Here is a 23,178-nt window from a genome sequence, read left to right on the forward strand (position 1 = left end):
TTTTACTGAGATTACTTACTAACAAAGGAATGAATGATCCCGATTAAACTGGCTCCCTGCTTGAAAAATATCACACACAACAGCCAAAGAAAACCCCTTTGAAACATTCTTCTGTTTGGAGGATGTAAGGAAGCTAATCTTGGATCATGACGACGATGATGATGCTACATAAAAATAATATTCATCTGTCCCAACAAACTGGAAATTTTATTGTCCTAGATACAAGGAACAGTGCAAAGGAGAAAGGGCACCCTTGGGAAGAGACAAAAGGATCACTTTCCCTGCAGGGGTCTCAACATCTTGTTGACTAGCCAAAAGAACACAGGTTGTGACCCACCTTCTTCTCCCACCCCATGCCACAGTTTTGGGAGCCTCTCATCCCTTTTATCTATTCTGCACCCTTCCATGAACACAGATGGAGGTATGATCTTCACAATAGATCGGGTAAGACTGGCCTCTTGTTTTGTTGGGGTCAAGTGCACAAGGTTATTTCACTTTTCCAGTTTTCAACTAAATTAATTTAACTTAGGATGTACAGGAACACCAGGACTCTGTAGGGATGCCCATAGGACAATTCTGGTGTTAAGGGAAAAGGAAGGAATGTATTTCCAGCAGGCCAGCATCCCTTTGCAGTGGGGCAGGACAGAAAGTGAATTGTTGAAACTGAATTAAGATATGTGAGAAGATGTTAATGCATTTTATTTTTCTTTTATTATGTGACAACCTTCTTGTACTGATTCCATTTCCATGTCAGATACGTTAGGTAACTAAAAATGGCCTTTCAATATATAAACATTTTTCTCTTTTTGTTCATCTGCATATCCTTATCACAACTACCACATATCAAGCCTATCCATATCAGCTCACAAAAATAAAAAAATTATCCAATGAAGGATTTTCACCCTCTGGTTTAAGACTTCCTTCCATTCATAGAGTAGATGCCATAGGAAAGAGTAAAATGAAACAAAAAAAACCCAAAAAATTAAAGTTTTCTGGCTTAGTTTGATCACATGATAAAATGGAGTTTTATATGAGCATTTCAGCAAAAGTATAAGTAAATTATAACTGTACATTACTACATTTCTATGATTAATGTCTTAGAAAATTAAGGAGAATAATTTTTCTATTTACTAAAGAATTCTTGGTTTACTCACAGAAAGGTAGAGATATAGACCAATTCCCATCTGCATTCAATGTATTTATACTTTTTAATAAATAACGCTTAAGGACTCAATCTCCTTTCAAAAGAAACTGCTACTAATACGGTTGCTTTTATTTTCAACATTCCGATGTTTTAGCATCACTTTGAGTTCCAAGAATTCAAACTTAATTTCACACTGCTCACTAAGTGTCTGCGAACAGCACGCCTCAAAGCTGAATCACATTCGTGAAAGAAGCTGACCATATCCCAGATCCTGTTCAGATCCAAATGGAATTACTGGAAAGCTTTCCATCAAATGGAATTGAGTTTGGAACTGGCTTCTGTACAGAGCTATGCTGGTATTTGAAAGGGTTTTGGGGGGATTAATTTTCTTTGTTTTTTAATCAGCTATGCTATTCGCACAATTCAAACAGTATATTCAAAGACTCAGAGTATCCCTATGTCATATTTGATTTATCTTCTCCATTTAATGGAAGCTATTTTGATCAAAGTGAATAATCTTTATAGAGTTTTTAAACTACTGTCATTAAACTCAGCCTGAGTTGCAGCTGCATTTTGCTGTCCTGTAAGTTATTGCTTTTCCAGGTGTTTAGTCCAGGAGACATCTTACCTAAGTACCATTTCTGTTGATAATCAAGACCCTCTCTAGGGTAGCAAAAGTATGAATTATTGGTAAAGATATTTCAACTAAAATCAAATAATTTTCAGTAGCTCAGCATGCTTTCTGTTGTATCCTTTCTGATTCCTTTTGTCTTCCTAGAAAGGATATGCAGTCTAAAGCTTTAATAAACTCATTTCAGTTCTGTTCTCTTTAGAGCAGTGATGAGTAAACTATTTTTCTCTAAGTAGCTCCTGCAAGCAGATCATCTTTCACGATAAAGCTGCCAATCACTTGACAGAACCATACCTTGTGACTTTAGGGCAAGTTTGTCTCTTCTCTCACTTTTACAGGGAGTGTTTCCTAACAAATTCCCTCCTCTTACATTAAGAAATGTACTGCAAGTGTCTACGAATGTAATTCAGACAGTTTTGATGTGAAGTTCAACTGACTTCTGGAACACATTGTGTTATGAGTAAATTTCCACAGCATGCCACACATTTCCTAGGTTTACTTTAGATCTTTTGCCAAGATTAACAGCATTTCTTTCATGTTGCTTTCTTTACACTTATATCTATATTCCATGTTTAACATAATGTTTCTATGGGTCTGGAGAAAGCATTAAAGATCTTTAACTTTAAAATACATAATTTGTTGCTTTCTAAACACTCTGCTTCATCCATTATTACACTTTGCATTTGTTTCTTTATAATTCACTCAACCTTCCTTTCTGAAAACTTTCTGAACTAATAAAAGATGCTGACTTTTCACAAGCTGAGAAATGCAAGATCTGCCTTATACTGATTTATCCGTGAAATAAAACAATTTAGGATTGGTCAATTCACAGAAAGGACAACAATCTCTAATTCTACACACTTTACAGAGCTAACTGTAAAGATCTATTAACACACCACTAAAACATGGCTCTTTTCATCTCTACTACATCCTATTAATATTTTCCATAAGTGGTTTTGAGCTATTATTTCTACAATTAAGTGCCTTAATTTTTATTTTCTATAGTGTGCTACCATTCAATTTGCTATAAATTTGATGTGTCTTCAAAAGAACACACATTTTGTTTCTTCATTTGTTTCACAGTAATCTGTCTCTCCTTCACATGAATGTGACAATCTCTTATTTTTGCATATGGTATACTGACCTGGTCATCATAACGGTAAGTGAGGAATTGTTCCCCCGTGGTATCCTCAAGAAAACTCCCCTGTGGAGAAAGTGCAAACTCAGGCAAGAAGTATGCACCTTGGGATTGCTCTGCTCTCGTCTGAAAGAGATTCAGAAAGGTCACATTACAGCTACTACAAACGCAAGTCAAAAATTTTTGAAAATATGCATATAATCGCAAGGACTAGACACGAACTTCTGGAAAAAAAATGCAATGTGTTTTCAGGCACAGTCTTTCTGGGTGGATACTTTGCTACAGCAATCCATGATGAGGATATGCCAAATGCTTACAGTGGTTCAGAACCTAGCAAGATACCTCAATTGCAGAATCACTCATTAAATAAAAAGTTAACATCTCTGGCTTAATAACCATCACTTCTAAAAGACACTGAAAAACAACATTAAGCTATACTTTCTTCTTCCTTACACATTTCACTAGGCAGTTACTGGCTGCTACAGATAACAGGCTATTGGTTAAATACCACATATCTGTTCTTCCAGGAAGATACAAAGACATAGAATCATAGAATAACTCAGCTTGGAAGGCATCTTGATAGCTCATCTAGTCCAGTTTCCTCAAACAGAGTAACCTATGAAACCATGACACAATGAATTACTTTCCTACCCTGCAGGAAGATATTACTGCGAAGAAGAAATCAGGACTAGGGAATCACTGAACACCAGGCAGTGGTCCATATTAGTTTTGTACACTATTCCTGATTGGTGAAGGGCATTTGAGAACACAGAGAAAGGAAGAAGGGCCCATTTCAAACTATAGAGGAGCTAATTCTGTCAGAATCAATTCAGTACCTCCAACTGGGCTGCACCTGGGCCCTTATTAGACAAATGTCTTTGCTTAACTGATCTATGCATGTTCAATAATCATAACACACCTGAAACAGGCTAGACATGCTGCACACATGCTGGCTGAATACCCTGTCACTGCATCCGAGATCTAAAGCATCCCAGATTCACAGCAAATATACTGCACTGACACTTCAGTCCTTATTCGTGCTACGTTGTAACTCTACCCAAGAAGGTAGTTTGGTTGCATACTAGAGAAAATAAGCAATCATCTTTTAAACACAGGATAACAAGTCCAGCTGTTGTAGGGGGAGAGTGGAAAGGGTGAGGAGATGAAAATTACATTCCAAGAGATTGAAACTTTTCAGGGAAGAAAACAAGGCCTGAAATGTACAAGTTACTGTTGGACATGTCCCAATGAGTCAACTTACATGGGATTTAATTAAACTGATATTTTGACATATACATAGTGATTTTAAATGAAAGCTAGCAGTTGCCATCAACCAGTTTCCAGACCGTTGGCTAGAACAGTACCAAACATAGATGTGTAATCTCAGTGCCAGACAACTGGAGGTTTCAAAAGTAATCCACATAATTCATCCAGTTTGTGGTGGAAAAGAAAGGCAAGACCTTCTGTAGTTTCTCTGTTACGGCGAATTCATTTTCTGAAGCTCACAACTTGTATCATAAAAAGCAGATGAGATGTCATTCACAGTGTGGGTCTGGAGAAACTTACATTGCTTTTTGCTTACTCTGTTCTGCAAAGAAGCTGTCAGCTTCTCAGACTGCAAACCCCATCATTCGTGACAGCATTAAATTAACATGCTTCTTTTAAATCAAGCAATCTTCATATAAACTAGAAATAGCCTGCAAAGGACATGTCTAGACTAGGGTAAAAGGTCACTTTTTAGCATGCAAGACTGAACAAGATTTTAAAGAGGATTTTCATCAGGCCTACATGAGAGTAATTCATGTTCACATCATGTTATCATGACATTTCTATAAAGCCTGTTATAGCAGTGGTCTCACTTGTACACTTTAGTCAACTGATTTTATTTATGCAGAATTAAATCATAAAATATGGAGAATAAATCTACATTTGATAATAGTTTCCCAATAAAGCAACCAAGAGAGTTCCACAGTTATGCTTCATGCTGAATCCAAGCTGGCTGCAGCTGACGCAAGCCTTGACATGTTAAGTATAACCCAGACGTGAAACTGGCTGACATAATCTGGCATTTTTCCCCACTGATTTCAATGGGCTATCGATAGATCCTATATGAGGGAATATGGCAGTGACGTAATCCTATGATTTCAGCACAAGACTAATGGTTAAGAGATATGTTCTAAATCTTGAGTGACCTGGGTTAAAGTCCGTAACATTTCTACCTCAGTTTCCCCAGGATTAATACACAACACCAACAGAGCTATACTAATGGTGTATTGTAACGTTTAGTTTATATTTGTAAAATACTTTGGAAAAGAACAGTGTTAAGTGCTAGCAAATTATAATAATATTTTTGAAAGAGCTGCCTAATTTACAGACAGAAGAGAATGCAAATTACCCCACCACACTTCTTAGATAAATGTATCATATTATGGCTTAATTTCCCATAAACAAATTTGCCAGTAGAATATGTAGTGATTAACTTGCTTGTTTCTCATACTTATAAGCTAAACATTTAAAATAGAAAGACTTTGGACTGTATTATGCTTTGAATACAAAAGATGCTAACATTCAAAGCCAAAATAACAATTTAATAAACATAACATGAAAAACCAAGGGCTTCTCACACACATTCAATTTTTGTATTAAAAACTAATGAGCAGTTAGCCACTGGAGAAGCAGAAGAATGCTTGTCAGATCAAGGCAAGCAAAACCTGGCCTCCAAGAATGGAAAAATTCAATGCAAAAGATTGTTTCATACGATTGCACAGGAGGTTACAATGAAACTGATCTGCTAACTACAGCAATAAGTCCTTCTACCTAGTATAACTACAGTAAGGAATAATGCAGCAAAGCATTTAATTGAAAATAAAAATCTAAGAACACGTTACCAGTTGTCCTGGCAAGTTGATGTTGAAGCCAAGTAAAGCTGACAAACAACCCAGAGCAAGAAGTTAATTAAAAAAAAAAATCAAAGCTTCAAATTCTCAAAGAAAGCTTTTGTATCAACTCAAAGTAGCAGAAAAACATTTTTTCCCCCCCTTTAGATATAGGTACCTTCAAATAATCTGCATGTGTCGAATGCACTTTCATTCATACATTGTGCTGAACACAGAAAGTACTGTTTCCACTTAGTCCACTTTATTCCCCACTGAGGAATCTACCAATGTTCCTTGTGAGGCTTTTATATTTCTATGGGCACTTTTGCTAAAACGTAACTCAAATTTCAACAGTCTGGGGGTTTATAGTATATTTGGGATCATCTCTGAATGACTTAGCTAATCCGATATAAATTCACATTTTAAACTAAAGACTACAAGCGCAAGTTTCAGAAAACAATTACATTCCATGCTAGTGTTTTAAGTCTGTTTAATGGCCAGTTTAATGTTATTCGCTTTAAGTTAAACATGTCAAATTACAAGAACACTTAAGATTTAGAACAGGCATTTTAAACCATCTTTTATGATCACCTTAAGCATATGAAGACAGTAGAAGGTGATAATGTAGCCAAACCAGATATAATAATCACTGCATAAAATTATTTGAAATTAATATATCAGGTAGCAAGGAAGTGTGTACAGCCATAGTGAGAAAAAAGAAAACTTAAAAGTTGGAAACAGATTGATGTTTGAAAATTTTTTCTGAGTGTCGATCACTCAGAACATGTAACTTATTAGTCAAAAAATGATGAAAATAAGGTCTTCCTTGCTACATCATTCTATCTATGTGATCAAGGAGAACTATCCTGATAAGTAGATAATGTTTGCAGGCTCCACGAAGTGTAAAATGGTGCTGTTCTTATTCAAAGGCTTATGCTGTGAGCACAGCTTTGATCCCAGGTTGATTGCTTTCTCACTCATCACTCCCCACTCTGAGTGCTTGAAGACTAAATCCCTCTTCCAGTTTCAATTGCAGAAGACAAAATGAATAGCTCATATCCAAGCCTCTATCTCCCTTCACCCAGACTTGTATGTTGTCATTTTTACTGCTGCCCGATTTCATTGCCCTGTATACTACTCTGACTAGAAGGATCTGCCCGAGTTGAAGTTGGTGGACTTGGAGACTTCACTTTTTATTTTATTACCGAAAGAGATGATTACAGAGTGCTTTCCAGCCAATATTAACATTAGCAAGTCACATGGCCAAGTAGGACTGAATGTACAGATTAAAACAGTGCAAAGGACTGAATGCCCACACAAAGAATATTTGAAGGAGAAGGATTAATTTTAAACTAGCTCTAGTCAGTCTTATGGACTGAACATCTCAGTGACTGAAGCACAGTAGGTGTGCTGCTGGGGCACATCATCTGGTTCAGTTTGACCCAAAAGGAATCCTGTTAGCACTCACAGGAACCACTACACAAGGCAAACTACTTCAACTGCTCTTTTTTTCCCTTGATAGCCAGGATTAATATTAACTATTGCCATTCAACTCACTTGTAATTATCAAATCAGAGCAATCACTAAAATATAGTTTCCCTATGACTAAAAATTACAAATATTAATTATTGGTCATTCTTTCCAAGGTACAGATTAAGAATTTTATCCAAGGATTTAAACTGTTATTGTAATTTCAGATAAATTAAAAAATGTAGTTTAGTCTACAGTTCTTGGGGATCATTTGATACAAAGGCTATGACAAAGTTCAACCAAACCCCATACCAACATGCAACTATTCTATGTAATCATAGCCACCAAGAGACTGAGAAGTAATTGTTCCATATTTATATATAAACAGCAGCTTTAGAAAGTGAGCTTTCTGCTACGTCTGAGTTGTGAAGGTCAAGAAGATGAGAAAACAGAGGTGGAACGTCTTAAAGAACTGACTTGAACATAATTAGAAATAAAACACTAATCTTTCAGGAACAGAGGAATTCTTCATTTTAGAGTTTCTTGGCACCAAGAAACACATTAAGAGAAAAATCAGAACTATGCTCTTATGTACCCTCCTTAATGCAAATCGGCATTATCTAGACTTAAATCAGTCATTCCCTAACTAAGCCTGCATGCTTGCTAAAATTGAGAGCATAATGAGAACTGGTTTGTGTAATGATGAAAACGAAAACTTCAGAATTATCTATTTTAACTGCCAAAGATGACAAAATACTACACTTTTCATGAAACTGTCTCCATATCATGTTTCTAAAAAGGGGAACAGATGAAAGATAAGGGTCCAGTCACCAAAAGCTTAACAATTATGCACAACTGCACTATCCTGCCCAAAGGAAATTCTATAGAAAGAGAACAGCATGGTGAAGGCAGTTTGCTTCCCATAGTTTTGTGGCTCTTTTATTAGTTCTTGTTGGAATGGGAAAATTGGTCAAGGTCTTGAGAGTGTTAGTTTTCAAAATCACTGTTTTATAGAAAAGGATGGGAAAAGCAGATAAAGTGAAAAAATATCTGCATTCTTAATGACTTGTAAATACATATTTGTCAGATTAATATGCATGGCAAGCCCAATTATATATCAAAATGTGTGTCTTCTGATTTAATTCAAGTTAATTATCTGTCTACTAAGCTGCTGTAGCATGATTTACACCCTAGGGAAGTAATACACCAGCTAAGAAGCCATTCAATTCAATGGATTTTCAAGGAACCCAGTACAAAAATGTTAGTAGACCATCACACTCCAGTTTCATCACGACATGAAGTGTGCTACCAGATAAACAAAGTCACATTAATGGTTCAGATCTTTAGATATCTCCAGAGCAATCCTGATGAATAAATATTGAGCAAGACTCAGATTAGTTTTTGTCATGGCTGAAATTTACAAAATCAACTTCCTAATGCTAGAAGCTCCGAAACATTTAAAGACCCTACAAGTGAACTGAGTTTCCACAGAAGCTGCCAGCAGCTCAGCGTTTCTGGAGACCAGGCCAATTATTTAATTATTGCCATTAAACTAAGAGGCCAGCATTTCAAACCAGAATTAAACCATGAACACCATTTCTTTAAAAAAAAAGACAAAGGACTCAGCTGAACGGACGAAAGCCAAGTACTTCTTTATAAAAGAACCCTGAAACACTGAACATGACTGTCAGGTTTCATCAGGCAAGCCACAACTGAGACGACGAGACAACCTGAAAGACCAAACCAGAAGTTTTTCCAGGGACAGAACTCAAGTGTGTAATTCAGGATTGTTTTTCCATGGTTCATGCTTCATATTAGTTAAAGGCAGACTTCAGACCTGTCTGATTTAATCCCAAATCTAATCATTCTTCTCATCTCTCACTCTAGACCTGTTTAGAACCTGTAGAAATAAAATAAACTTGGGAAAACGTGCCTGTAACTTGAAGATGCATACAAAGATAAGCAAAAGACAATTCATAAGCATTTTACATAAGCCATCTGTTTATGACACAATAAAAAATGTCAGCAAGCAACTTAGAAACTGAAAGTTCAGCAATTGCTTGAATTGAGTCTACTATTGAAAACTGAATTTAAGTTATAACTACAATCATATTCACAACTGCAAGAAAGCAGCTGCCTACATCATCTCTGCTGCTCAAATCAAGTCCATCCTGTGCCCATTCAAACACTAGGAGTCATTCCACTGACTTGAATGTGCTTCATATTATCAAAACAACAGTGCTCAACCTAGACTTTTTTTACGCTTTATGTTCACACAAATTAAAACCAACACTGAACACAAGATAACAGATCATTTTAGTTTTAAATTAAGATACTGTCTTTCAGTCTTTTCTAGAAAAAGACATTGCTACCAAAATTGTTCTTGGTTAAATGTAAAGACATTTTCTTTGGCATAGCTTGGGCTGCAGACTGAGATCAACACATTTTGGAAATCTTTTTCTTTACCTTCTAAAATTTATACTAGTGATTAAGCTTTTGGATATTTATCAACAACTAATGTTTTCTCTTGCTATGGTCTGGCTAAAAGATTAAACCTTTCACTGAAAGACTGCATTAGTATTTAGCCAAAGTCTCATTTAGTTTCAAAACCCAGCTTAAATATCCACCCTGTTTCATATTTCCAAAAGAAATATGAACCCTCAAGTTTTCCTCCTTCCAATGGAGCCGCTTCTAAACTCTGTGTTAGGCAGACTCTGCCTTCTTTCCAAAGGATTGATTTGATGTGCCTAGTACAGTATTTGCTTTTAAATGAGCTGCACTAGCAGATTGAAGTTACTCCCAGTGATATCAATGGCAATGCTCCCACTGACATCCTTACAGAACCAGGGCCCAAAGTCATCTGCAAGCAGAACAACATCCCTTGGGATAGAGCACTTACTACTAGGAGTGTGAATTATACTAGATACTCAGCGCTCTCTAGCTTTGCATAAATAAGAGCCAGGGTACAAAATAGAGTACTGAGATAAAATGACTCTGGAGCAGTTGATTTCAAATTATTGTCAGAAAGTTAGTGGCTATGGATCTGATTCTGCTTTCAAAATATGCAATTCTTAATTATTTCCCTGAGTCTTTAGTTTAGCCTTGGGGGAATGGGCACAACAATATTTAGAGCCAACATAAAAGCAACTTTATAGCCTATGGATAAAACATACTATAAAATCTGAGTATTACTATTACCACTGAGAGTAGAGTTTCACATACAAAGTGTACATCTATTCTTAAAAACAAGAAAAAAGGCTTGCAAAGATATGAATTTACTAGTAGGAAGAGAAGAAACTAGATAAGAAGAAAAAAATCTGTAATTCTAATCCCTGTCCTCTGATTTCCTGCCACAGTGGTGATACTACTTTTACTCCTACCATAGTGGGATGTCTGCTTTGTCTCCTTACAGATGCTGAGAAGCTATGTTAAGTATGCCAGTGGCATCAGTGTTGAAAGGTTGAGCGGAGCTGGCAGTATGGAGAGGAGGAACTGTACCTGTTGTATGGAGGGAAAGGAAATCATTCTTGAGTTCGTATATCCTATATGCACAGCTTGACTGCTCCATCACGTTTTTCTCTTTCTTTACTTGGTTATGTGTTTTATCTAAAGGTCTTGTTCAACAATTTATCTTAAATAAAGCACTGCCTTATGATAGTGTGAAATACTAAGAACAGCTTTGAATGGTGAAGGAAGATTCTACCTGCACGTTCTGTGGCTTGGTACTTTGGGGGCAGGAAGAGTGATTAGGGGAAGTTTTCACTCTTGTTTTAAAAAAAGATTGAAGTTTTACTAAAATTCTCTTGATGAACACTCCTTTGTGCCTAAAACAGTGAAAGGGAAGGAGTATCATGTTAAAAAAAATCTGGAAGTGAGACAGAAAATACTATTTAATTAAAACCTCTTTTTAAAGTCTTGCAAGTAAGATAGACATAGGTGACTGAAGTCTTTAAAAATATTTTTGTTAATCCCTTCTTTCACCATATGTTCCACTATTCCAAACAAAAGAGTCTCTTTATTCCTTATTAACCTAATGATTGGTAAAATTCTTGTCATAAATCAAGTCCTTTCAGCATTATTGAAGTATGTTCTCATGGAAATCTGTTTATCTCTTATTTGTTGAACGTTTCTAAAGGGTCCTTAAGCTCCTAAAAGCTAATATAAAGCAAGAACAAAATGCTAACACAGCACTAACAAAATGTCCCTTTGTTTTTGTTTGGCCACAGCAACATGCCCATACTGACAAGACTGCAGGATTTAAGGAACAATATGCTCAGTTAGATATGATCAACCTTTCTACATGCAGGTTTAAACACACCAAGACAGATAACACGTGAGACCTAGCACATTGTTGGGTACTGCAAAAAAAATTGTTAGTCGCTATCAGATAAATAGCCTAAAGATGAGAGAAAATAGGATACAAGACTTCACACAATACTTAGTTCCTATACACTATATTGTACAGAGTTAGAAAATACACTTAGTTCTTACATATTACATTATTATAGTATTATTCATCAAGAGATCTCATATGACTCAAAGTTGTCATTATCCTCATTTTACAATGGCTACTCTCAGGAGAGTCTGGCTAAGAATGACATGAGACTCCTGACTCAGATTTTCCTGATTCTTTTAATTTAAATTATAATCTTAATGTTATTAATGTTATGTTATGTTAGTGTGATTATTTGTATTTAATTTCCTTTCGAGTTTTCTCTTTAATAGTGATATAATTTGAACTGACATAGTAACATGCTTTTCACATACTTCAGTTGAAATTGTGCCTAAGGGCAGTGAAATTCTCATCCATAAGCTGCATAAGGAAAAAAACTCTGGAGCTCAGAAGCCAAACACCTGCTAGAACTAGTGGTGGATCCAGATTTTTAAGAGAATTCCTGTTGCATAATGAAAACACAAAGAAGGGAAATGTGTGGGGCAATGGAATGGTATTAAAACCACCACACTTAGGGGGAAAATAAAAGAATCCTAAACCACTATATACTTCAGAGCTAAACATTGAAGATCTTGACATTAAAGATGTTCATAAGTTCAATTATAAACAGAGATTTTTGTAATGTAGGAAGGCTGATCAGTGACTATCATATATTGCAGGGCATTGTCATGCCTGTCATTGTTAATGGCAGGGAGTTTTCTCCCTGCCCTCAATCTCAGTACATCTGCTTTTGATTCAGGTGGCAGGGGAAAACTAGCAAGCACCCAGCCCGAAAAAAGCCTGCCCCAGCACTAGTAATTTTTCTTCATTACATACTGTTTCTGCAATATTGTCATCAGCAACAGCATGGTGTTTATCATGAACTGAACAGGTAGAATTCATCTTTGATGCAACTATTTTGAAGATCAAACAGTTCAAAATTCGAGTAGGAGAACCAAAAGAGCATGCAACTAAGCAACTTCAACAGATTAGGAGGATAGAAACTTTCTGACAATCAACGTCTGCCATCACAAAACTTCTTAATGAATGACACTCACAAAAAGTCCTGTAAATACCATATAAACAGGTGTAATCCAGTAATATGAAGAATAAGGTGGCAAGATTCCTCTTTAGGGACAAGTCAAATCAGTTTACTGTAGAATACATAAATATCCCTCTAAAAAGAACATACTTATACACAAAAAGGTCACTCAGCTATACTAATTAAAACTAAAATAACAAAAGACACAAGAACAATCTTTATTGATCAGTGGTGTTTGCTGACCTACTTCAGTGACTTCCACAAAGAATAAATGCACAAGCCTTTACACAGCCTTATCTATGTGTATGTACAGATTAACAGAGCGAAATTGCTCAAGTAAATGGAGAACTGACCTCAGTGGCGCCAGAACTTCTCTTGTACGTTCCAAAGGCACTAATTTGACCTCCATGACATCGGCACAGAAACGAGTGAGGAAATTTCTGCAGCAAGTTCATCACTTCTTTTTAAAACAGGAAACACTTTCTAAAAGATTCAGTCAGTTTAGAGTGTATCAAAGAAAAAGGAATATACCTAATACATACATTATTTCCACATTTAATTACCTTAATTGCTAAAATTCTGTATATTTTTGCTCTGAATTTGCTTCGTTTCTGATGTAGGCCTTCAGATGGGTCTGTAGGGTGTTTCTGTGCTATATTACACTGTCCTTTATTATCAGAAATAATTTTCTCCCTTTTCCTCAAACAAGATGGGAAAGACAGCGTGTGGTATGACAGCACCCACAAATGACCGAAATGCTTATAAACACAATCCTAGTTCTGCTGTCCCATAGAATAGGGGAGCACCTGCTGTATCTTGTCAACATATCTTCAAAGAGAGGCGAGGGAAGTATCCCAAAATTCTAGTTACCAAGACAGACTACCCTGAATAAGAGTGTAAATAATCAAAATGGTTCTCCTCCTTGTTACCACTAGCTGATGAATCCTGTCTCACCTGAAAGAAATTAGACTGTAGAAAATGCCACAGCCAGATGTTCACTCTCAGGCTAACTTATGATTTACAACAGCTCAGCATGAATGTGTCTAACACATGATGAGGAAAACGTTACTTTTCCACTGTTAGTTTTCCACCACTTCTGATAATTTTAGTGATATTAATCCAGTTCGTCTACTCTTCTTTCTCCATTGCAGTAAGTCGCTTTGCAGGGTTTATAGTCTGAGCTGCTGAGCACATTGACTGGGTCAGGCACATTTTCACAATAAGGAAGCAGTTAAATGGTCATGGCTCTGCCATAGGAATGTTGATTTAAGGCTATTAATAAGGCACATGAGGTGAATGCCTTTCAGCCAAGCACCCTCCACATGTGCACACCTGTTTCAGCATGATTTTAAAGAGAAATTCCCGAAAGAAACTGTTTACAGCACACAGTCACTAAGGCTCAAATGAATTTTTGCAAATATTCTAGAGCTTTTAAGCTCTTTGTGCTTTACCGATGTCAGGAATACCGATATTTCAACCACCAGGTAAGGCATGCTACTTCCTAGTGAGTCGTTTTTCCCTAAGAAACAGTCTTTGTCCTATTAGCATCTCTGTTGTTACCAGCTGCCACTGGCTTCCAGTATCTTGATCAGTCTCACCTGATCTTCTGCTGCTGAAATGCTTTCCCTGACCCCAGCCCACTGTTCAAACACTGCAACTTTACTCTCCAAGCATGCATCCACACTGTTACATATTTAAATAAGCCTCATTTAAATCTCAGCTTAACTATTCCCTCAGTCCAGTGACTCCAGTCTTGATATCTTTGATCCATCCATTTTCTTATTTCCACTTAATTTTTTCAGAGAGACAGAGGTAGTTGTTCTCCAAGCATACTTTGCCTTTGTCTCTTGCCAGTGAAAGATCTCAAGCAAGGTATGGTTTTAACTGCATGTTGTATTGAGCCAGACACACTGTCCAGCATTAACAAAGCAAAGGCTGATTGGGAAAAAGTCAATAAGCGAATAAAAAGCAAATAATGTAACAAAAGAAGCAGAAGCATCTCGATAAAAAAAAGCAAGGTCTCAAAATCAGAGAAGACTAAAGGACCTGCCATTATGATCCGAAGATTGTCCTTCCTGGTCACAATTCATCTACTAGCATTAGCTGACAGTATTTCACATGTACACTCGCTAATAAGGCACTACTTAGATAACTATGCTTTAGCTGTAAAAAAGCAGAGCAATTAAAGACTCACATGACAGGCACTGCAGGCATCTGTTCACTGACAACTGTTAAGACTAATGATCATTAGTTTAATGACTTATTTTTGTTCTTCTACATGATGTGTACAGTAAACTGAAGGACTGATATGGTGAAGGGAAAAGGGCTCTTACTGAGGTGAGAAAAGATAAACACAGGATCTGCTGCTGGAAAGAATGAAATAAATCCTCTGAATGAACTGGAATTGCTGAAATGTTAAAAGACACAGCTGAGTAAGTCAGACATAAAATGAAAATAAAAACTGCTAATTCAGAACAGGATGCCTGCTCTAATCAGGATATTTTCAACACTACATCACCCATCCTTTATGACCAGCAAAGAAATTTCATTAAGCAGTTTTAAAATCAGGTGATTAGGAAAGACATTTAATGAACAGGACAACAGAAAAAGAATGAAGAATGGAGAACACTGAAGAACACCTATAACTCAAAGGCAAGACATTGTCTAATGTTTTGGAATTAAAGTATGATATCCTCTTAAAAGCTCTGCATTTTCTTTTTAAATATTTTAAGCCCCAGATATCTTCACTGTAACTGATCTCACTAACATACCATTTTTAACCCTCTAATGGTCTATATTTCAAATGCAACCTGCAGCAAGTATAAGTGATTAAAACAGGTATCATAGAATGTTGAAAGACAGGCCATGCAATTATACTCCTAGTCACCCATCTTGTATTCTCATTCAAACAGCTGAAGTTGAGAGAATTGCTTCACTATGTGTGCATTACTCTGGGAACTTGGCTACCATATCCGCACTATGTGATTTGCCAATACATACCACCTGCATACTGAGGGAACGGAAGACCTTCCTGTGGAGGAATATCTTCCCATCCTGTGTGGGTGTACAGAAGCAGATGTGTATGTACAATGGATAGCTCCCAGGACAGATGAATTGAGACATGTCATAAGTCATGCATTGCTTTCCAATAATGATTATCTTTCTACAGGAAGTTTAACAGAATAATTTCACTTCTTCAGAATACCGCATTGGAGTTTATAATGGCACAGCAGATGGCTAGTAAGAGAAACTGTCTTATTTCTAGCAGTTTGGGGAATCCAACTGTAAGGGGCGATAACTTTTGAGCATGTACCTAGTTACAGGCATTTCACAGAATCTACCAGCAACTGAAAACTAGACACACGATCAAACACTAAGTAGAGGTTGTACTCAAGCTACAGAAAAGCCTTCCTAATTTGACCAACACAGGAAAAGCTGTGGAGAGACTGACTCTTGTTACTGCTGGTATATACACACTCTTAATGCACGTCTTGGAGGCAAAATGAGCCATTAGCTCTAAGTGACAGACATCTTTTAGAAGGTGAGTCATTCAGCCTCCTGTGCTTCAGCAAAGTGGAAAGCATCACTATTTTTCTCAGAAGTAGGACAGCTACTAAGGAACAGCTTTTCAAAAGCAGCTTTTATATTCTGAATTCTAGAAGAGTACACAATCTTGGTTTGCCCACTTGACCCTGTCTTTTGAAAAGCTGTCATGACTCTTGTAGGACAAGGGATAGCCCACTCACTACTTTTAAAAACAGCAAGGGAAAGAGGAAATGAAGTGTGCCCAATACATGCCTGACTTCTAACCAACAGTGCAAAATCACCTATTCTTGCCTATCTAGCAGCTTCTCTTTTACTGCTACTATTTGCGCGTAAGGTTAAACAAAATTGACAGCATAGTTTAATTTTAAAGATTTACAGAAATGCGCTATTCCTACAGAATGTTTTTCAACTATTCCTGAGCACTTTTGGATGAATCTGTGGCAATAACCTCCCCTGAATTTTCTTATCCACAGTCAGCTCTTAGTTTGCCAGTACAAGCTAATGTGAGCTAGGAGGCCAACCCTAACAGTTCAATATCTAAAGCTTTAGCATGGTTCCAGATTCTCATATGTTTGTCTTTAGCATTCTAAGCCTTTTCAAAATACAGACAGAATCCAAGAACAATGGACTGTGCAAAGGCAGGGAAATAAATTCATCCTCCCTCTTATTTAATTGCAGAGGATTCCTTTCACCCTATACATCTATGACTTCTCAGACTGAAGACAACCATGACACTAGAAACTACTGAAAATAGAACCTATGCAATCTGGTGAATTTGCAAAGTGGTGTGAAACACTGCTCTTAATGATTCAGTCAATCTATTCTTATCCTGCATAATTATACATCTCTTCACGTTCTCCACTGCTTTACAAATGGTAAACAATAAGTTACACTCAGAGTCAGGCCGTGCTGAAGTTAACTGTGGCAGTAACCCTATTTTCATTTGCACTTTTTACAGGCCTGGCTTCCTCTGCACTCTATACAAACATTATCATATAGTGCCTAAACAGCAACCATTTTAAATAACAAGATCCAAATATAAATCTTAACCTGTGTATTCCTTTGCAAGTTTGGCTGTACTTGGGATTATCAGTTCAGAACATCTCTATTTCAGAGCCCAGTCCTCCTTGCCAAGAGAGATGTTCTTGTATCCTGATTATAGTGAAAAAAGCCAACTTGCTGGCCTGACTCAAGCTGTAATTATTCTGTGCCTTTATAAAAGCTTTTTATAGTTCCTGGTAAAAAGGCTGAAGGGAATCCTACACATCCACACAAGGTCTGAAATTTGTTGCCCTCTTGCAGAAAACCATCCAAAAGTGACTGAATGAGGTTTGTCTCTTCCTTATGTGCTTTTCCTTAAAAATGATTAAGATGATGCATGCAGCAATTTCCCTCATTTTGTTACTTTAGCTTTAATATCAGAGAAAGGGGCTGACTGCAAATTGTTCTATAAAAAATAAAACCAATTTCTGAAAAAAAAAAAAAACAAGAAACCTCCGATTATCTACTTAAAATCCTCAAAGAAGAGGCTTTAAAAGAAAGCATGGGCCAATAATATCTCCAAGTCAAAACGCCCATGCCAAGAAGATTTAATATGGTCTCAATCTCAAAGTAAGACACTACTATTCATTCCTGCCATTTACAAACACAGAATCATTCCAAATTGCCTAAAAGCCATAAGAATTCAAACCAGTAACCAACATTTCATAGATTAATCAAATGTCTCATGCAGACTGGGAAAACACCGGGTTGTGCTGCCCTCCTGGTTTTGCTCCTTCAGCATCAAGCCAAAACCTGATACCTATTCTAAATCAACGTGTTCCATACTACTGCTTCCTGGGAGGCTGGGGGCTGAAGATACGTAGGAAGGCGAGAGCCCTTGTCCCAGTCTTTCACAAGGTATAAAAATTACATTAAAAAATTCCAGTAAAAAGAGGAAACCTTGCACTTAAATCCTCAAGTCTACTGTGAGTGTACAAATAGAAAAACAGGGCACTTAAATATTCCACCTACTACTAGTAATATTTTCTTCCTCATGTACGTTAAAAACAGCCAATTTGTACTATTTTCAGAATAATACTCAAGGAACAAAGGAAGTTATGTACAGCACATTTTTAAACAAAGTCAAAAATACAGAAACCAAATTCAACTTCAGTTGAGTGATGTTTTAAATAAATTAAAGTTAATAGAATAAACCCTTCTCTGTAAATCTCTTATGATTTCCTTTAGTTAAAGATAACAACATATTGGATTTAAATCCATACATAACATATCAAATGGCTTTTTTTATTTTTTTACAGAGGATCTATTCATAGCAGCTTGTATTTGCAACATATGCAGCAAATTATTCTATTAAACACTTAATCCTAATAAAGTTTAAATTTCACTCCTAGCAATAAAGCTTGCACAAATCTTGCTATACTTGAAACAGGATTCTAGAAATAACCAATAAAAGTCATAGGTAGCTATCATGACAATTAATAACTGAATATTTGAGATGTAAATTTAACTGTTCACATTGAAATGTTCTGACAAAATATTAAGAATTATGAATTGGTTAAGGTTTACTTTTATTTACAAGATATAGAAAAATAACAGATAGGTGAGAGCCCTGTGAGTCAGATTACATGTCTCTGAAAAATGTGAGCTCTTTGGTGTCCTCTATAGCAACCATGAATGGACTGATCCCAGAGAGCCCTTTGCAACTCCAGCACCTTGCAGAAGAGCTGAGTACCACACCAACTCACGCAAATTCACAGAGAGAAAAATGACTACTGCAGCAGAGATCCTCTGGCACTAACAGCCCACACAAACAGCACAGGCTTCTAGGGCAGCGCTCTGAAGAGAGGAATAGATGTAGATGAGCTACATCAGCATTTTAAAAGCTGAATAGAACTCACCAAGTATCAATGAACAGAATTTAGCAAGTACCAATGCAAATCCATAAAGTGTAACAACAGCTTCTGAAAGCAAGATCCATCAGAATCAAGCATGTATCCATCAATCTAAATTTTATGTCAATTCAATGCTTTATTTACAAGGTATGACGACCTACCTAATGCTAATTATGCAGCTCTAAACACAATTTTCTTCTAAGTTAAATTATTTAAAGAGCCAAATCCAACACCACAGATAGATCAGGCAAGCAGGCCCCTGTTTTACAAGACCAATCATGCTATTGCAAGCCCCAGTTCAAGTGGGTACTCAGCCTAGCAAGTTGCATCACCCTTCAACATAAAACATCATTCCTTATTTTTCTTGACCCTCATTTTCATTTAGCTGTGCAAAAAGATCTGATTGTGTCTACTTTCTTAACTAAAGGTAACACCAGAGTAAATAATTGTATATTGTTTTATACAGTAGCCTTGTAACTTACATACAGAGAAGAGTCCACTAAGAACTTGCAGCTATCTAACACTTAATTTAGACTAAAACTCAACTAAAGAATCTCAGTTTGCCTGAGACTTTGTTAGTGCAATTATATACATTATACATGCATATGTTTCCATATAGCATACATATAGGAATAAAGTCTAAAACTTCAGCCTTGAATTGAGGCTTTCAACATTGCACACCACCACCTAAGAAAGGGAATTATATTTTTTAGGGGTGTTAAATGTTCTTTTAAAAAAATGTGCTAGCTTTTGTCTGCAAACAAAGGTACATACAGTTCAACAGGTACTAGGTACTTTTTATTGAACTTGAAGATGCAGATGTAATTTATCAGGTAATATGGAAGTCTAACTCTTTCAAACCCGTCAATCTTAGACACTGAAAATCTCACCAAGAATTTAGGTCTTTCATCACAAGGACAGGTTAATGGAACTGAACCTGCCGTGTATCACTTGGGGAAATTATAAAAATTAGCAAACTGCTTAAGTAGCATGGAATGATTTCATGAAGGAGTTCAGAGTAGTCTTCTTTTAAAAGAGCTGGGAAGAACTAGCAGGTGCAAGGATGTTGTACCAGGAAACTCTTCTCAGGAGACTGGATAGAGTTGATGACATGGGAAACTTGGGTTGCCAACTTTCTACAGATTATACAACCCTTAAAGTCTGGGAAAATGAGTTGGATTATGAAGGTTAAAGAAAGAGGCCAGCCCATTACTGAAAGATAAAATTGGCAAAATTCAATTAGATTATCTGTGTGATTACTCTCAAGATGAAGGGCTAATGCCACTTTTTCATTGCTGCTAGTCTGTTTTGTTCACTTCTCAGCTCCCTTCTTTCACAGATCCATCTGGAGCTAAGAAAGCACATTAGTGAAAGCTCCCCACGAAGGACTGGTTTTCTGCAGCCAGCTGTACTTTTTCCACACTTGATACAGTTCTTCTTTAGCAGAATTCCTCAGAATTCAGTATCCTTACTCTCAGAGTAAGGCTTTCTTGAACAGAGTAAGTCAATGTAGAGTGGTAACACTGGAACCTAAAGGTTGGCTTTGACTCTTCTGATCCAGACATGCACATTACTGGTTAATATTTGCATAATTCATTCACATTTTGTGCCAGAGGAATCTCTTACTTCATGAGTTAAATTTTATTCATAGCTGAAGTCTACACTCAAAATAAGACTGGGCTATTATGGAGGCAAAGACTTGTAAAAATTGAAAACTCCCTTTGAAACACATGCTTTCCAGTAAAAGAAGCTAGCAAAATGCAAAACACGGTCAACATTCCAACACCATGATGTCAACTTTCATATGCACAGACAAAATGCTGCATGTAGAAATCAACTCTCTATCTTCCTTATTAATGGTGTGCTTGTGTTTGCCTATTTTCATTAGCAGAACTGCAACATGCAGAAGAGAGTGCAAGCCCTTAAAAGGTTCAAAGGAATCTTCTGAATATAGCAAATCTGGCAAAAAGTCACATTGATTTTTAAAAAGTGAAAACATTCTGCTTCAATTCTACTGAAAAATAGCGTACATGCTCAAAGGATTGGTTTTGATGTTTCCCTCTGCAGTAGTTCAGAGAAATTCCTGCCAACAGGGATGGTCTGGAACACCTGATAAACTGGTCTTCAATGACACACAATAAAAAAGTGACATGTAAAATAATGGAAATCACTTCAAATTTTGCAAGGTTCATAAGCAACAGGCAAATTATCTTTCTTATTATCTCTGCTTTTTTTCCAGAGGGATAAATACAGCCAATTTTCAAGAAAACTAACAGCTGCAGATACAGCTTTAAATGCCATCTGTCCTTAGCAGTTACATGAAGAGATGAAATTATTCACACCACACACAGCAGGAAATACGATAACCAACTAGTTAGCACTAATGAAATTCAGCCTCAGTTTGCTTCCTGTGGGCAGGTCTCACTCAGGAAAAATTCCCACTGATGTCTCAGACAAACTGCCTGCAGACTCCACTGGCACTGTTAGTCAAGCGCAGAATGTTGTGCTGTTGAAGTAGAAAGCCTGAATTTCACAAAATAAGGTCTTACTTACAGCACAGTAACCTAACAAAGTCCACAGGACTCTCCAGCCTAGATCTTTTTCAGGACTGATGTTTTATAGTGCCTAGGCTGAGTGTGCTCATACCACCACTGATTCAATGTAAACTTTTAGCAGACAAGGACCAATGGAACACTCCTATAGCACAGCTGAAGAGGACAAGGTCTTTTCTTCAGTATTCTCAAGGATTGGCCTTAAGATTTTTAAAAAAATAAAAAGAAAGTCTACAATTCTTGCATTTTCTCTTTTTCTAAATGGTGACTTCTATGTGACACATGACAGATGGCTCACAGAGGTCTAAATTCAGTAAGAAAAATAAGCAATTATAAACAAATACATCATTGGTGTTTGCTAAGGACATAATTCAAGCAAGTTCAAAAGATCAGAACAAGACCCACATGTTCTGTTATTCCAGCTAAGGCCCTTCTCAAGATGGTTATCTACAGGAAGAAATTTTCTCCAAGAAAAGTTTAGTGTTCCCAGTACTTCTCTGTTGCCCTTGGTGAAACTGTGCAAGTTTTTTAAAACTATTAAAATTCAGCTCATAAATCAAAATTAAAAATATACAGAAAATTTCCCCTTTCAAAGTAACACTGCTATTTACAACTAGGTAAAGATTTAAAAGGTTGCAAGTTAAGAACAGGTGATGCTAACAGGATGTTTGAAAGGCCCATGAGACTTGCAACATTAAGTAAAATGTATTTGCCTACTGATCTAATTGCTTACTAATTTTCAAATCTATTCCCACTGGATAAGTAATGGCATTTTAAGCCCAGCTCCTGGTATTAAAAATACATTTATAGTTTCCTCTTAGCAGAAGATAAACAGTTACATGGTAAACCCCCATACATTAAGATGGCATTATGGAGGTTTTCTTATAGTTTTAACCAACCTATTGTGTTCTAAATTTAACTGAAAGAGGTAGGAACAGGAAATGGGAAAAGCATTTGGGTGCACAGTTTCATACTGGGGTGAAGGCAAGTGCTCACTCATGCAGGGAAAGTGTCTGGAATATTTGTGTCTTACAGGACTGACCACATAATGAAAGAGGAATTTAAGCCAAGCCTTATTTAGTAAAATATCAGAAGCCATTTCTCTGTTTATCTTGCTCAAGGAAATATTAGTGTTTGTTTAAAAACAAGAAACCGCTCCAGCAACTAAGCAAGATGACCCAAATGTCCTTGCATACTTTAAAAATCATTCCAAAACTTTAAAATTTGAAAAAGCACCAGAAACATAATAAATATATTTCTAAATAAAAATAACAATGCTGTAAAAAAAAATATTTCAGGCAGACATAAGAAGCTCAGAATACACGTTTTGAGTAAGTTCTTATGCATCCAGGAGAAACCGCCAGATACATGTGGAGTTTGGACAATGTATTTCTTTAATGCTAGTTTTTAAATGATGAGTCATAAGTGACAGTAGATCTAGGGCCATTTCTAA

General features: G+C 36.6%; 1 protein-coding gene across 1 annotated transcript in view; it reads right to left on the minus strand.

Moving 5' to 3' along the window:
* The window catches only part of ADAMTSL3 (ADAMTS like 3), a 181,620-nt gene that overhangs the window by 150,324 nt on the left and 8,118 nt on the right, over window positions 1-23,178 (minus strand). Inside the window, exon 2 of the mRNA XM_009984607.2 lies at window positions 2,920-3,039. Within this exon, the coding sequence (XP_009982909.2) occupies window positions 2,920-3,039 (120 nt within the window). The remainder of the gene's footprint in view (window positions 1-2,919; window positions 3,040-23,178) is intronic.

Source organism: Tauraco erythrolophus, chromosome 14 (assembly GCF_009769465.1).
Source record: "Tauraco erythrolophus isolate bTauEry1 chromosome 14, bTauEry1.pri, whole genome shotgun sequence".
NCBI lineage: Eukaryota > Metazoa > Chordata > Aves > Musophagiformes > Musophagidae > Tauraco > Tauraco erythrolophus.